Source organism: Jatropha curcas, chromosome 10 (assembly GCF_041381405.1).
Source record: "Jatropha curcas cultivar XTBG-Jc1 chromosome 10, XTBG_Jcur_1.0, whole genome shotgun sequence".
Taxonomy (NCBI): Eukaryota; Viridiplantae; Streptophyta; class Magnoliopsida; order Malpighiales; family Euphorbiaceae; genus Jatropha; species Jatropha curcas.
The window spans coordinates 8,083,637-8,100,117 of NC_143160.1; the positions used below are offsets into that span (position 1 = coordinate 8,083,637).

At 33.7% G+C, this 16,481-nt stretch overlaps 2 protein-coding genes across 2 annotated transcripts; both read right to left on the minus strand.

The window, feature by feature from the left end:
* Positions 1-352: 352 nt before the first annotated feature.
* LOC105641963 (uncharacterized) lies at positions 353-3,039 on the minus strand. The gene is made up of 2 exons (XM_012226618.4): positions 1,969-3,039; positions 353-1,746 (listed from the first exon to the last, which is right to left on the minus strand). The coding sequence occupies exons 1-2, from the start codon at positions 2,179-2,181 to the stop codon at positions 532-534; spliced, it is 1,428 nt and encodes a 475-aa protein (XP_012082008.1). The 5' UTR covers positions 2,182-3,039; the 3' UTR covers positions 353-531.
* A 2,394-nt stretch (positions 3,040-5,433) lies between these two features.
* Positions 5,434-15,174, minus strand: LINC3 (little nuclei3). Its single transcript, XM_012226619.4, has 8 exons — positions 14,570-15,174; positions 12,589-12,798; positions 10,985-11,238; positions 10,605-10,875; positions 10,430-10,513; positions 7,335-9,343; positions 6,035-6,239; positions 5,434-5,933 (listed from the first exon to the last, which is right to left on the minus strand). The coding sequence occupies exons 1-8, from the start codon at positions 14,897-14,899 to the stop codon at positions 5,736-5,738; spliced, it is 3,561 nt and encodes a 1,186-aa protein (XP_012082009.1). The 5' UTR covers positions 14,900-15,174; the 3' UTR covers positions 5,434-5,735.
* Between the last annotated feature and the right edge of the window lie 1,307 nt (positions 15,175-16,481).

A 16,481-nucleotide genomic window follows, 5' to 3' on the forward strand; every position in this document is an offset into this window, starting at 1 on the left:
AAGAGAAATTAATCTCTCATCTAATCGAGAAACGAGGAGACGGTAACTATAGTATTACATTTATGGACAATTTTAGTGCAAAAGGTTCTAAACAACAGTTCTATATTTGTTGAGTTTTAGAGTGTTTATTATAGTTGTTTTGGACATCTATGATTTGATTTTTTTTTTTCCATTACTTGTATATCACCAATTTTCATGGCTTCATTTCATTTACAAATTTTGTTTAATCCAAAACTTGAATTTCATCATTCATATATTTTGGATTCAAGTTTTTGCTTGATAGGATTAAATTGAAGTAAAAAACAAAATCAATTATAATAAAATCTATAAACAAACACACTCTAACCAGCAATTGAATATGAAATATATGTTATCTAATTCAAAAGCAATTAGCTTTAAGTTAGGCGACAACAAGATGGATGAAAATCAACAATTGTTACATATCAAAATAAGTTACCCTCTAAAGCCTAAAGCTCAGCATACCTTTTGGAGTCTGAAATATGAAGTGCCCTATGGGAACCTATCCAAGAGTTAGAACCAAACCATCATTAATATTTCAACTACAAATACCCACCAAAACCCATCAATGCTATACTTTGAGAATCCCAAAGAAATCGTCAAAATGGAACTCTGATTCATTTTACCATCGTACAACTTGGAATCTGAATTGGTTTGTTCTTCTTGCAAAGTAATCTTTTCCTTGCATGGTTTTACCCCATATGGAAAATGGGTTCTTGAAATTAATCCAGTAGGGAAGCACAAATTTGGATTATTCCAAGCCCCAAAACGCCTCCCTAATTTCATGTAGAACCATTCGGAGAATTGAAGCTCTCCTGTCAAGTTATTTCCATTTAAGTATAGAGCACTAACATTAGGCAAAGTTGCTAGCTTTGGTGAGAGATTGCCTGTAAGATTATTGTCGCTAAGACCCAAAAATCTCAACCTTTTCAATTCTGTAATAGAAATAGGAATTTCCCCTGTCAAACCCATATTAGATAGGTCTAAAACGACCAAATTCTTTAGGTTATGCCACTTTATGCCCATAAGGTCTCCTCCAATGGGGTTGTTTGACAGAGCCATCTCTTCTAAAGAAAACATTTCTTCAAGTGAATTTGTTAACCCACCTGAGATTTTGTTGTTTCTTAAGTCCAAAAGTGTCAAATTCTTCAAATAACCAATTTCTATTGGCAGCTTCCCTTGTAATCGATTGTTGCTTAAATCAAGTTTCAGAAGTGAAACCATTCCTCCAATACTTAAAGGCAATGACCCAGATAGTAAATTCCTACTTAAATCCAATATTAGTAGCTGATTTAACCCTCCAAAGCTATCTGGTATGCTCCCATTAAACCAATTCCCAGAAAGTACTAATCTTTTCAAATTGGTTAACTTACCAACAATTCTAGGTAATTTTCCTGTTAACCCATTTTCTAGTAAAACTAGAGATTGAAGCTTATTTAGGGCACCAAAATTAGATGGTATTTGTCCAATAAGACCCGGGTTTGATCTAAACTCCAATTTTTCCAAGTTTCTTGCAAGTCTTTCCCAACTTCTGGTAGGAATAGTAACTGGGTGTTTGAAAGGAGACATAAAGCAATTAAAGAAGGATAATGATTTTAAGTGCTTAAGCTCAAAGAGTTGTGGCCTAAACTCTGCATTTGGTACACAATCAAGAGAGTTGTCATGAATTGGTCCAATGCTTAAATCAGTCACATACCAAAAGCCATCAAAGATATCACAAGAAATTCCCTGTAGAAAAAAAAATGGAAGCATAATAGTAAATTATGTCAATTTATTAATTAATATAATGATTTTTGATAATTTAATTAAATAAATAAAATTGCCAAATATTATGTCAAACAGAGCCAAAAAGTAACGGTAGCAATCTTTATTTAAAATGGTGTTTGTGCCTAGTAAAAAAATCACAATGAAACAGTAAAAAAGATTGAGGAAGTGTAAACTGTAAAATACCTGAATAGGAGTCCAGCCACAGGGATCTGGATAAAGATCTGAGCCATTCCACAATTTACCTACAAACCCTTGTATGGCGGAGTACAGTGCTGCTTTCTCTTTTTCCTCCATTGGAGCTGAATCATTTTCTTCTTCACAAAGGCAACAACTGATCAAACAAAATATGCAGAACACTAGAATGACTAGTTTGATGGTGAAAGAACTCTTCTTCATTGAGTTAAAAGTTTCAAAACAAAACCTTCTTAAAGATCTGGAAGAAACTAAAAGTTAGTTAGAAGAAAAACAGAGCAAAGGCAGAGGGAAACAGAGTGAATAAACTGGTTAACATTTTAGGCAATGAAAAAGATGTAAGTACTTCAAATTTTTTTCACTGAAATGTAAAATAACAGATGGTTTATGCATATGGAAACAGAAACCCAAAAGAGGAAGGAACGTAAGGACTCAAAGACCACCTAATAGATGCAATGCAAAGACTACTGTAATATGTAAAGAACTCAACACTACCAAGGTTTACAAATATGTATTATAGCAATTAAAGAGTGAGGGAAAAGTAAAGAAAAAAAAGAGGGAAACAGAAGCAAAGAAAGTTAGTAAAAGAAACTCAAGAAAATTGGTTCCTTGTGTTTTAGAAAAGCAAAGATAGTAATATAGAGGCAGAGAAACAGAGCAGAAGAGAACAGAACAGAACATAAGATCTATCCAAGCACACTTTTCAAAGCTGCTAAAGTAATAATAGTAATGGCAGTAAATATTATGATCAGAGCAATTTTAAGTGTGGAGGAGATTGAGTTGTTGTGTGTAGAAAGCGAAAGGAAGACTCTTTATACGGTTCTTGATACGACCCCATTTTCTTGATTTTAATTAATCATCAACAACTTAATTGGTTTCATTAAATTCTTTGTTAGAAATGGCAAAAAGGAAGTGGCGAAGTGGCAGCTGATGGATTTATCGTTGAAAAGAGTGGTTAAAGAGGTGAGATTAGTTAGGAACATAGTTAGGGTTTTAAGGGTTTTGAGAGAGAAAAAGGGGACCATTGTCCATTGGCCATGCAAAAGAGAGGAGATGCATGTAAATGCATGCAAGACAAAGTTTGGTTTTGGCTGTTGCTTTTCTGTTCTTTCTTTCTGGGCTATTAGGAGTGTTGGGTTTCATAGCAGTTGTCAGAGAGAGAGAGAGAGAGAGAGAGACATAGTAAAGGACAAAAAAGCATTGAGGTCATAAAAAAGTGGAGGACACTGCTAAGTCTGCAAATAGGTTTTGGAGGGAAGAGGAAGAAGAGTTGTGTTTAGAAGTAAATGGAAGCTTTGGTGTATAGTTAGAAATCATGACCTTGAAATGCTCATTCAAGTTCAATGTGAGGTTACCAAAACATAATCACAATTTTTACTTCAATCTTCACTTTTATTGATACTACTAGTCTAATTGTTATTGATTGGTTTAGTACTTATTGTCTTCAATAAAAACTCCATAAACATTTTCACTGATCTTATAGCTTTAAAGCACACCACCATGGCCTAAAGATGAACACTAATTGATTCCAAATGAAAATTGAACAGAACATACTTGGTCCGATTTTGTCAAATGTTTTAAGAAATCACTTTTATAAGAGAAAACAAATAATTTTTTTTTTCAATTCGGTTAATTTATATTTAAACCCCAAATAGTTAAAATGATTCAAAATTCAATTTTTGCATTATTCAATTTAAGTTTAATTATCATCTACAAACATTGGATCATAATGAATTAAATCAATTCAGTTGGATCAAACTGAATGCTTACGTTCAGTACACCGAACTAGTATGTAAATATATTAGGATATAGTACATTTAAGTGCAAATTCCCTCCCACACTATTCAAAACAAACTCATTGGTATGTTTTTAAAATACAAAGATTATAATATAATTAAATGAATAGGAATGTACAAGAATTTTTTTTTTTAATATGCAGAAATTGCTAGTTTTAAATTAAAATTAAAATCGCTGGTTCTAATTTCGAAAAATAAAAAATCAAAATCAAATTTTAAGTACATGATTTTGATTACATCTATTCAGGAAATAAATATGTTCTGTGTACATTAATCTTTTATAGAACTCACAAATACAAAATGTTTGATGCACAGTTACATTCCAATTTGATGATTTTGACAATAGTTCCAATCATCATTAGACGAGTTAGGAGATTTAGAGGAGGGAAAAAATCAGTTACCAACTCTTTTTGCCTGCACATAAAAAAGAGTAAGAAAGGAAAGAAGACCATAAAAATGAAAACGACATGAGCAGCCCGTACGATAAATGACGTTTGGACAAGTGAGAAACTGGGTGGATAGAGACAGCAATAAACCCAAGGAGACGAGAACACAAGTGACCTTGTAATGGACCACACTACCCTTTTAGGGGTTGAAACTAGTGGCGAGATAAGGAGAGACAGACTAATTGGAAGGGCATAGCCCGCACTTTAGATCCTAGTAACTTTATTTTTCTTGCCAGGCTTTTTGCAGCCTGACATGTCCTTTTCTTCTCTGTATTATTTATTTTTTTTAAGCGGTAGGTGATCAATGAATACTGAAAAATGAGGACTAAATTTTATCTTTCACGTTACTTGCTTTCTTTTATTTAGATTAATTTGAATCACATCAAATTGCAAATTTTATAATTTTAAAAACAACTTTAGTTTCAAATGGACAAGTTAGATATAACTCTAGATTAAAATTTTATATATATATATATATATATATATATATATATATATATATATATATATATATATAGCTCAAATAATAAAATCAAAATTTTTTTCATCTTTTTATAACTTTCCCACTCTAGAGTGAGATTATTTCTTTGATTTATAGTTGGTCTTATTTGGTTTTTTACTATATAATGAGACGACTCGATGAGTATGTACCATGTACTGTGTGAGGGAATCGAGTTAGTCAGTCTTCATCATTATGCTATGGTTCGTTATAGATATGCGGCTGAGATTTGACATTGGGCTTTTCTTATATTGTGTTTTGACATTTGCGGTTACTATATACCTAGTAACTTGGTTGTATTTTGTTTTTGTTTTTTTTTTTTTTGGAGCCATTCGTTAACTGGTTTGCTCACACTATACCATTTTTTTTTTAAATATAAATCGTTTTTGAATAAAAATACATATATTTTTAAGGTGATTATTTCAATATCAAATATAAATTGTTTTAAATATTTTAAAAAATACTAAATAATATATTTTTTAATATTACTCTTATTCATATTAAATATAATAATTAACTTCACAATTTACTCTTAATTTTAAGATAAAAGTTAATTTGGTCAAACTATCATTGGTTTTGTTATAAATTTTAAAAATTTAATTGATTTTTTAATCTCCGAATGAAAATTTTAAATAATTTTTATTTTAGTACAGTCGAAATATTATTTCTAATAATTGGTATTGACAAAGCATTGTAATTAGTGCTTGAACGAAAATGAGAAAAGAGAGAGCTTTATGCTATGGCACATATAATAGAGAAACACCAAGTTGATTCCTCCATGGGGAACTGTTACAGGCTACATTGGTGAAGGATGATGAATACAGGAATCAGTTAAACCAAAACCTCAAGCCGACCTATATTAAATCAGAGACAAGTGTTCCCTCAGTAACTAATCATTAGTGTGCAAACCCCACAACTTGCTTTCCCTCTATTCCTCAAATTAAAGACAGTTCATGTATTATCAGTAGTACAGGGAAAGAGAGGGAGAAATGAGACTCACGGACCAAAAAGTAACAATTATGTAGTGAAGAAGGTCCATATCTTTTTCCCTATTGAAGCTTCACCAGGATGCTCCAAATCCTCGTCCTCATCATTGTAGTTCTCTTCGTCCTCCTCATGGATCGTGCTGCCATTCTCATCCTCATCCTCAAATTCTGTTGTGCCAATTACTTCCTCGCTCAACTCAGCAATCCCAACCGATTTTGCCACATTAGCCTGGTCATTGACGTTTGTCAAGTTTTACCATAATATGACAATTAGCAGAGAAATTGGTACAAGATACAGGAAATAAATTCAACGATCAAATGTCCCTCTACCTTATCCTGTGAAAATTCAACATCTTTTACTGTTGTGACCTTCAACAAGTCCTTAGACTTGCCAGTCTCACTAGCAACTCCAAGCGACACCACAGGAGCAGTTTCAGGATTTTGAGATGGTTTTGCAGTGGCATAACCACCGGTTTCTTTCTCCCCCATATTCATCATATCAGACAATGATTGCTTGGCAGAAGTTGCTTCTGCACTGATCACAATTGATTAAAGAGAAAAACTATCAGATATGCCTTTCTTCCTTGCATCAAACATATCCAACATAAATCACATTTATCATGTCACACATTGGTAAAACTAATATGCAAATGCAATCAAGAATACTCAACTAAACGCAGGTTAGTAACAATCAAATATCATAACAAATTATGTCACGATATCTATCCAAAGAAACCTAATGGACACTTTTAGTCAAAAATGAACCATGCAGCCAACGCATGATCAGTCAGAAACTCAGAGAGAACTTAACAGTACAAAAAAGGTGTAAAGCCACTCAGAACAAATTGTCACTATGTTGTCCAATGAAAGGCGGAAAACTAAAAAAGAAATACAACACCACTGGCTTTAACCTTTGAACAATTCACTCTAGACATCTCAGTTCAAAAATAACTGCATGCATCGCAAACTGTCCAAAGCTTAACAAATGTATTTTCATACTATGTCATTTACTTGATAAAAAGAAAAGTTAAATTAGGTAGAATCTAATGGAGTTGCATTTAACAAACTAAGAAGCAAAATGGAATGGAAGCAAAATGAAATATGTGTAATACAACAATTTTTGTTTCATATTTATTCTATTTGGTACTTGGCAGAATATACAAATGGTGATACTGAATGATGACGGTGGTGATGGTGGTAGCGGGATGGGCAATCATGATGGTGATATAGTGTTAGTGGTGATGTAAGAAATGGTAGAGAGGCGATGGTGGTGATGAAATAGCAGAAGTGGCTATAGCAGCAGCAGGGTGGGCACTGGCAGTCCAACAAAGTGGAGGTGAGGTACACATGGTAGTGGTGGAAGCAGCAGGGTGAGAAGCGATGGCACTGGGAAGGGCAATGGTGAATTATGGCAGTGGTAAATGAAATAAAGGATCTTGGTAGTGATGTTAAAAAAGATAATAAAATAATAATTATTAGATAATATTAGTTTTCATGTGTAACAGATATTACGTAATGTAAAATAGATGATTATTTTATGACTATGCATGTTGTGCAAGGGGTATTATATTGTATTAGGAATTCTTAATGTAACCAAGTACTAGATTCTATCAAGTGTGGCCTAACTTACGTCTTGTGTCGCCTTAGATTGTACCGCTTTTGCCCTGGAGTAATGGCTGAGGCCACCGTTTGCCGCCTCTTCCCATGACCACCAGTCGTGATACTGTCAGAACATCCTTCACTATCACCAGCATCCTGTTCACTTTCTTCTTGTGCACGTCCTCGCTTCCTTGCAATGTTGCCTGCTGGCTTTTCTGTCCGACCTAAAATGCCCTTACCATCAATGATACGATAAGACTGCACCTTTTTGGCATTGTCCTGAGGTTCTTCAGAGCCATCCTTAATAACTGCTTTTACTGTGCGTGTTCTACCTACTCCAGCCTTGCGTCTCCTCCCAGGTTTACAATTACTTTGTAGCTCTGATTGTCCAGAATCTTCCACTTTACTGTCCATATAACTGTGGTTGTCAAAAGAGATGGAATATCCATCTTCCTCTCTTCTAATTCCATCATGCTGAAGCTGCTGAACTTTGTTTCCAGGAACCATGCTACCACTAGCTTCTTTAGAGTCCAGTGTAACAAGTCCCGCGGTCTTTTCTACTGCCAAAGTTGGAGCTGAACCATGTTCTATCTTTTTCGTAGGGGATATGCTAAAAATCTTTGAAGTGCATTTGCGGAACCAAGACATGTTTTCTTGAGGATTAGAATATCCCAAATTGCCTTCATCCAGAGATTTCTTGACATTCATAACATTTGGATCTTCAGCAGCATCTTTATTGCTCCTCAAAGTTTCATCAGCTTCCACCTGAAGAGGAAGTATCTCCCTATCTTCCATGTCAGAAGGCAGAAGACCAGAAAGTATAAAATCCCTAGTGACATCTCCACAGTTCTTGCAACTCTTATGCTTTTCAACAAATGAAATGAAGTGATTTCTCTCCCTGATGACCTGTTGCCTTTGGTCTCTAAGCTTATTGCTGAGCATCACAAGTTCATCAATGTCTTTTTGGATTCCAAATTGCTGTCCTTCTAGCTTCTCTTTGTTTCTTGCAACTTCTTTCTTTTCATTTTCTATTGCATGCCTTTCAGAGTGTATTTCTTCCAATTCCTTCTGAGCAACTTCTTTTGAGTAATTTATATCTTTGCGTTCTCTCTCCTTCCGCTCCTCAAATGACCTCTCCCTTTCCCGCAGGCTTGTCTCCATTTCCTCCCTCCTAGTTATGAGATCAGTCTCAAAAGTACTTTTCTGTGATTTTAAGTCTTGCACCATTTGATCATGCTCAATTTCAGCATTTTCAGATAAAGCGAGTTGTTCATGCCTCTTTCTAGCTTCAAATGATTCTTTTTTCAGTCTAAGAGCCTCCAACTCCCTCTGAATGTACTCCTTCATTGCATGTTCCTCTTTCTTCAGCCTTTCCTCTTCAGCATATTGCAACTTCTCAAATTTCTCTCTCCCTACAGTAATTTCCTTTAGCTCCTTGCTAAGTTGAGCTCTTTTCCCTTCCAGCACTTCCCACTCTCTCTCAAACTTCTCTCTCTCCTCTTTCAAATCTTCACATTCTTTCAGAAGGAACTCCTCCTGACGCCTGCATTTCTCCAACTCCTGCCTCAATTCCGCTTGCAAGCGAAGGTGCTCTAATCTCTCATCATTAGTTACTTTAAGAGTTTCACTCTGTTCACCAATTTGCAATTCCTGTTGAGAAATTTCAGACCTCAACTTCTCACAGTCATCTTTGAGAATCTGCAAGCTCTCTTTATCAGCAAGCAATTTTTTATGTTCAAGATCCAAGTTCTTCTGCTCAGCTTTCATAGACTTCTCTTTCTCCTTCACATTTTTTGATTTCACATCAAGGTCCTTTTCTTTCTCCTTCACTCTCTCCAACTTCCTATCCAAAGCTTGCTCTCGTTTCCTCAACTTTTCTTCCCTATGAAGAATCTCAACTTCGTGCTGCCCCAATGCCTCTACCTTTCTGCTCAATTCTTCATCAAGACCTTTCCTCTTTTCATCCAGTTCTAACTCAAGCTTCTGCATCTTGTCACTCAGAACAGCCTGGTGCTCATCATGGAGCTTCTGAACTCCCAACTGTACAAGATTCAGGAAACATGATTATCAGTCAAACATATATGAATAATTAACTCAAAGCCAAAGAATAACAGTCATTTTCTATTACTACAAGTCTACAACTATAAACTCAAGTGTCTATACCTTTCAACCCATTCCATAAAACATATATTCCAATGCTATTAATTTATGTCTTAACAATTTTAAGAACAATGTTTCCAATTTGATGTCCACAATTCTAGCAAGGGATTCTAAGCATGCACAACTTTTATAACAGCTAAATGATCAGATCATTAAGAACTGCTCTCAATGTACTCCAATAATTGCATAAACTTTATTACATTTTCACTTGGAAAGGGGTTGCAGATGCTACTATAGTCAGTAATAGTAATACATGTCATGATGATCAGGTTTGAGGAGCCAGCTTGCAGTGGAGGCTTCTCTTATTGACTTTCTCATGAACTTAATTATAACTATGAGCTTGCTAGAATTAACTGCTCGCAAAACACAAAACAGACTTAACATTTTGAATGGCTACTTCATCCAAAAACACTCGTCTTTGGGTCATTGATCGAGATAATGGTATGGTCTTTCTAATCATTAGAATGCATCATAAGTCTTAAGTTGAGTTAGCCACAATTAACCATGCTTTATGAGACTCAAAATTCAGAATGAAACAAAATAATTTTAGATATACAAGTATACAATGAACCAATGCAAGACACAAACTCAAACTTTTAAAAGGAAAATGTTATCTATAATAAAAACAATTATTTGTTTTTTCTTTCACTTTTCTTGTTTCAAATTAGTAAAAGCATAATATATGGGAAAATTAACTTTATGGATGTATGTGTGTATGCACATGTGCGTATAGAATATCTACAGATGCAAAGGGAATCTCAAGACTTTGTTAATACAAAGTTTGTACAGTTCTGTTTTCAAGAAATGAAGCTTTCAGTTGACTTTTCTAGAACAATTACTGTTAAGAATATGTGAAGAATCAAGAGTGCATCCAATGATTACAGTGACACACATCCAAATAAAAGATTTAATGCATTATTTGAGTATCACATTGTGCTTAAGTCCAAAGGTGATTTTGAAACTCACTTTTTCTCGAGCACTAAGCTGTTTTTCCAATACAAGTAAGTGATTCTCCTTCATCTCTAGGATGCTCCTTGCAGAGTCTACTTTCTGAGACAAGACAACAAAAGGTAACAGATAAGCAGGAAAAGCTGTTGAAAAAACAGCTTCAATAAGCCACTTAGCTAGACAATAAGTTCACCTTCTCTTTAGCAATCAGGTCTGAGAGCCGATTATTCATATCATCTTCCATCTCCCTCAACTTTTCACGTGATACATCAATCTTCTTTTCCGCCTCCTCCAAACCCTTCCGTTTCTGCTCAAGGTTCCTGTCATTTTCATTTGCCTTTTCCTCTCTCTGGTTGAGAGTTCTCCGAAGCTCACATAATTTCTCTTCCCTTTTCTGTAGTTTCTTCTCCCATTCAAGTAGATCTTCTCTCTGTTTATAGAAAGTTGCCTCATGTGCTTCTCTCCTAAGAGTAATCAATGACAGATATTTGCAGTATGAGTGACATGCTCCATAGCTCTTGCTAGCAAATACAATCATTCTTAGACATTAAACACTTGAAGCATAGAGAATACTCAGTTTTTATGGAAAGGCTCTCCATCTGAACTGCATTTTCACGAGCTTCCACATCATGCAATTTCATATCCAACTCTTCATTCTTTCTGTTTATTTCAGCAAGCTGGGCTTCAGCAGCACACAGCTTTTCTTCCACCTCCAGAGATTTCTCTTCCATTCCAACAGCTAAAGCTTTTGCATCAGCCAATTTTGACTCAGAAGCATGCTTAATCTGTGAACGCTCTTCATGCAAGTCACGCAGAGCCTTTTCAAGCTGCAGGCAGAGGATGCATAGAATATCAAAAAAAAAAAAAAAAAAAAAAAAAAAAAGAACTTCCATTACAGAGAGAAGGTAACTCTGAAGTCAGGTGAGAACTCATGAAGAAAGCTATTTGTTTTTAGTCAGTAACATGTTTCTCAAAAGCACAGAAAGGGAAGAGGGCAATATGTGAACTATGACGTATATGGAAGATGAGTAAAAGAAAAAAAAAAAATGAACAACAAGAAAAAAAGAACGAAATGGGAAAAGATAACCAATCAGTACCTAGGCTGTCATCAAAGAGAACAAAGCTATAAGGTTTTCATGGAAGCCTGAAATTGGAATTAGCATCAAGGCAAAAAGAAAAAAAAAAAAGAAAAAACAGGAATTCAATTTCATAAAGAACTAGAGAAGATCACGGGTGCCAGACCAACATCTTAACTTTTCCCTCTTGCAGTATTTACTATACTGGTTTATACAGATTAGAATAATTTCCAGCACCAAAGTGGACATATGTTAAATCACTAAGAAGAAATAAATAACCTGCCCTTCAGTTTTAATAACAGCCAGTGCACATGGGGCATAACCACAAGAACTAGACGGTATTGAGCATTCTAGAAATGTCTAAACATTTTTTTAAAATAACAAAATAAAAATTGAAAGCCATCGAAAGGATGCAAGCTGTACACAAAATAATTGTTAGGGAAAAAGATAAATCCTCTACAAGACAACATATGTACCACAAGAAAAATAACATATATGAGAGAATCTCCAAGACCTAACAAAGCAGCCTGTGAGGCTGTGCCTTTCAGCAGACTCCAGCCAACTGCTCTGCATGACATTACCTGATACACAAGACAGCTAGTAATAGCACATTGAAGTTACTTTACATGTACATGAACTTAGCATTGGTTCAGCCATAAGAAACAATCACAGAAAGAAGAGAAAAAGAAGAGTAAAAGGTAAGGAGAACTTCAGGAAAATAAATAAACCATTATCTAGCCTGGGCATCTATGAAAAGAAAAAACAACAAAAGAATAGGAAAACATGTTTGCAAGAGCCATAAACATATAAAGAGTTGCACAGAGATGGAATCTCAATTTTATGCAGGGTGTTCTCTAATTGACTTTCTGCCCCTTTTCTCCCCAATTTAACACACCATTTTGAAGTGAAATTTGAAATTCCCAATTGAATATTTTTCTATCTTTTTCCCTCACTTTTCTCCATTGTTTTCACATCAACCACTTTAGATAAGAACAGTATTATTATATTATTTTTTCAGTCACCTACTTTCATAAACCAAACAGAACATACTAATAAAAAACAAGAAGCTTAAAAAGAAAGGAAAAGTTACAAGTAGCATACATCTGTCACACACTGCTTCTCAATGACCAAGGCTTTCTTTAAATTATCTTCCCGCTTCTCAGCTTCAGAGAATGCAATTATGTGGGTCGATTGCTCGCGCCTAAGGATCTCCTGAGCTTCTGCTAGTGCTTGCCTAAGTTCTTCATAATTTGAATTCCACTCTTTTTTCTCAATAAGGAGAAGACCCATATTATATTGGTAATCAAAAAGCTGTGCCAAAAGGGAAAAAAAATCATATGTAATGCAAATAGAGTTTCACTAATTTCAATTCTAAGCTTTTGAACAATAATACTCAAGGCTACATCTCGTTGTCATATGTCAGAACCATACAAGACAAAAGATAAGGTATCAAAAGCTTTTTGATAGATTCTCACTTGCGATAGATTTAGGGTTTTTTTTTTTTTTTCCTTGCAAAAAATGCAAATTGTACCCATCATGCACCCAATGAACCCTTATACCATACAAACACCAGAGAGCCATGAATTACAAGAAAAGGTACAGAGAGCAACACCCTAATCCAATATATAATTGCAACCACTAAATCACATTCATGTCTTTCCATAAAAACGATTAATGATCACACGTCTTTAAAACCCAAACACCAACCTCCTCTAAGGCCCTGTTTGGCAACACTTTTCATGTAGCTTTTAGTATTTTGATTTGGTCAAAACACTATCCCTAGTATTCAGTAATGTTGCATTTGTACTAGTGTTTAGAGTTTGAAAGAGCAGATTATGAAATGTTTTTCCCTTTAATGTTTGATAACACCAGTAAAACAGTTGACAACTATTAGGGATGTTAAACAACAACTACAACAAATAAAACAACTAATTTTGCCGAACAAAGCCTAAATTATAACAAAAATCAAAATCAAAACTACACATGAATGATGTCAAAATCAGTAACACAATAAAATTCAGCTATAATGCTTACATCTACAAAACATACCAACAACACAAAACTAAAAGGAAAATAGATCATAATGACAAAAATATTTAATTATAATCCAGATTCAAAGAGCAGTCTACTCAGAACCATAGTTATTGAAGGTGTGCCTCCGGCTCAAAAGGTGCTAGCTGTAGTGCTTCTTTCGCACATTGTCCATTTTACAATTCTAGATAAATAATTATTAGGAATTGAAAGTCTATATATTGTTATGTAATTTATCATTTTAATTTAGAGGGGAAGCAAAGTAATTCAGCAATTCTAGATATCTTCCGGAGCATGTGATCAAGATGCAATTAACTCTTTTTATTTTCTTTATCATTAGATCTTCTTGCATAATTCCTTAAACATTCTACCACCATATATGCTCATGAGAGTAAAATCTTTCAACTTTGTCTAAAACCCTAAATCATTGAACCCTCTACTTTCTACCACAAAACCCTAAAAGATTCTAATTTTCAAAGAAAAAGCATCGCAATGATGCAAGACGAGAAGTTTATTGTAGTTTTGGAAAAATATATTAGTAAAAAAATGGTATCCCTTTCACGGTTAAAAGATTGCATGCTCAATTAAGCTCACACACAGTCTAATAAGAAAAATTGAAAGAACAGTAAGCATAATGCAATTTCAGCTGAGATTGGCAATGAACAGGAAACAACAAACTATAAGTCAAATTGTGCCAAGAAAACAAGAATGGAACCAAGACGTTGTGCCAAATTCAAGCAAGTTGAGAAGTTCTACGCAAATATAGTGACATTCATATAAAAAGCAGAAATGAATCCTATACTTGAAAATAGCATGCTATACCAAATTACCAATGTACTGAAACAGAAAATCATAGAAAGTCAGTCATTCAATGAGGATTCACACACAGAAACAGGAAATATTAAGCCAAAATCAAATTGCAACACGAAGAAAAATATATCCAAGAAACCCTTCTTTCCATTCAAAAAAAAAAAAAAAACATTTATAAAACATTCATTCGGTCAAAAGGCCAGAGCCCCGTTCACCAAAATGCACCAACTGAAATTCTGACCTCCTTTTCGAGCCTCGAGGCTTTCTCAAGAAGCGCTTGGCGGTCCTTTCTCTCCATGACCGCTTCGTCTAATAAACCCGCCTCCCTAAATCGCTTCCAATCTTCCATATCTTCAGTATCCAACTCCACGTCATTCCCACTCAGGGAGCCTACCGGAGGTGGAGGTGGCGGTGGCGGAGGAGCAGGCGGCCCATCAACAAATGCCACCGCTTTACCCTTCCCTACAATGTTAGGGTTAGAAGGAGCCACATTTTGAGCACCGCTTTTACGCACCTCGCTTCGAGGAGTCAATGTAATGGCCGCTGACGACCTTCTCTGTGGCGTGAACATAACGCAATCCAATGAAAAAAGAAAAACCGAATGCGAGAAAATAAACGGTTTGCTTTGGAAACAAAATAAACTGAATATAAATCTTAATTTCGGTGGTTCCGTAGAGGAGGCGGTATAACGGAAACACACCGGAACTAAGATCGTTAACGAAGTTTGTGACCGGAAAATCGAATTGATAGAATTTGAATGTGTTCAGTGAAGCGAAGAAGGCTCGGGTCCGTTCGATTTTTCTTCATACCAGGAGGAGGATATTTGTGTCATTGCAGGATGTCTACACTGCCTAACAAACTGAGTAACAGTTTATTGGTTAGTGGTAACCTTGCCGTACGACATGACGTTCGTCTAAATGATAGCAGTACTGGTTTTGGTTGCAAAACGGCGTGCCAAGTTCGTAGTCTACATGTGCAAACGCATAAATCCACCTAATCTATAAAAAAATAAAAAAATAAAAAAATAAAAAAAATGTAGCACTCTCAATTTTTAATTAATTAAATTTATAAAATTATATATATTAAATAATTTAATTTTTAAATTATTCTATTGTATACTCTAATTCATAAAAATAGATATATTAAATATTTATTGAATAGTTGAAAACATAAAATTATTATTCTAAAAATTGTATGGATCACATATCAAATTATATTTTACATTTAAAAACACAGAATACTATAAAATCATTATTGCTAATATAGAAAGATATATAATATTACCAAATTCATAATTTCAAGAAAATAATATATCTCTCCAAAATTTAGAGTACCACGATTTTTTTTTTCATGAAATACATATGTGAATATTTTATTCTAATTCTATTATTTTATTCTAATAGTACTTTATTAGAAATTAGAGGAGTACTATTAATTAGAATATAATTATTCTAAATATAATTATTCTATAATTAGAATATAATAAATTATTCTATTAATAGATTTAATATATTATTAATAAATTTAATATATTATTAATATTATGCATTTGGTCATCTATCACTATCATTAAGAAAAAAACAATAACAATCTATTATAATCAGTATATTTTCATAAAAAAATGAAAATATTTTAACTTAATTTGGAATTTGAGTTAAAAATATATAAACTCAATTATAAATTTTAATTAATGTTTTTGGAAAATATATAAAAAGAGAAACAATTTTAACTCAATTAAAAAATTTGACTCAATTAGTAATCCTAATAAATAAAAATAAAAACTCTATTATGAACTATAATATTAAAACATAAATAGCTTAGCTTAATTAAAAAAAAATTAAAAGTAATATCTTTAGTAATTTATTCTTACGATAATGGAATAATATTTCAACTCAATTAAGAACCTTAATATTTTTGTAATCTAAAAAATATTTTTTTTTTTCAAAATTCACAAAAAAAATCTCTTTTTAGAATTTCCATTTTCTCTTTATTTGATCACAAAAATATTTTTATTAACTTAATTTTGTGAGTACTTCAAACATCTTAACATTTGATAAATGTTTTGTAAGTGAATTATTTGTTGAAAAAAAAAAATCCTTTTCAACCTGATTTCCTAATGCAATTATTAACTATAGAAATACTAGAAATATCAA

Bases quoted from the DNA above. Each gene is read 5' to 3' on its own strand.
- LOC105641963 (XM_012226618.4), bottom strand. From the start codon at position 2,181: ATGAAGAAGAGTTCTTTCACCATCAAACTAGTCATTCTAGTGTTCTGC. The intron at 1,747-1,968 runs GTATTTTACAGT...TTTTTTCTACAG, and splicing joins GTGGCTGGACTCCTATTCAG to GGAATTTCTTGTGATATCTT.
- LINC3 (XM_012226619.4), bottom strand. From the start codon at position 14,899: ATGTTCACGCCACAGAGAAGGTCGTCAGCGGCCATTACATTGACTCCT. The intron at 12,799-14,569 runs GTCAGAATTTCA...CTTTTGGCACAG, and splicing joins CCTCGAGGCTCGAAAAGGAG to CTTTTTGATTACCAATATAA. The intron at 10,514-10,604 runs GTGAACTTATTG...GTCTTGTCTCAG, and splicing joins ACCTGATTGCTAAAGAGAAG to AAAGTAGACTCTGCAAGGAG.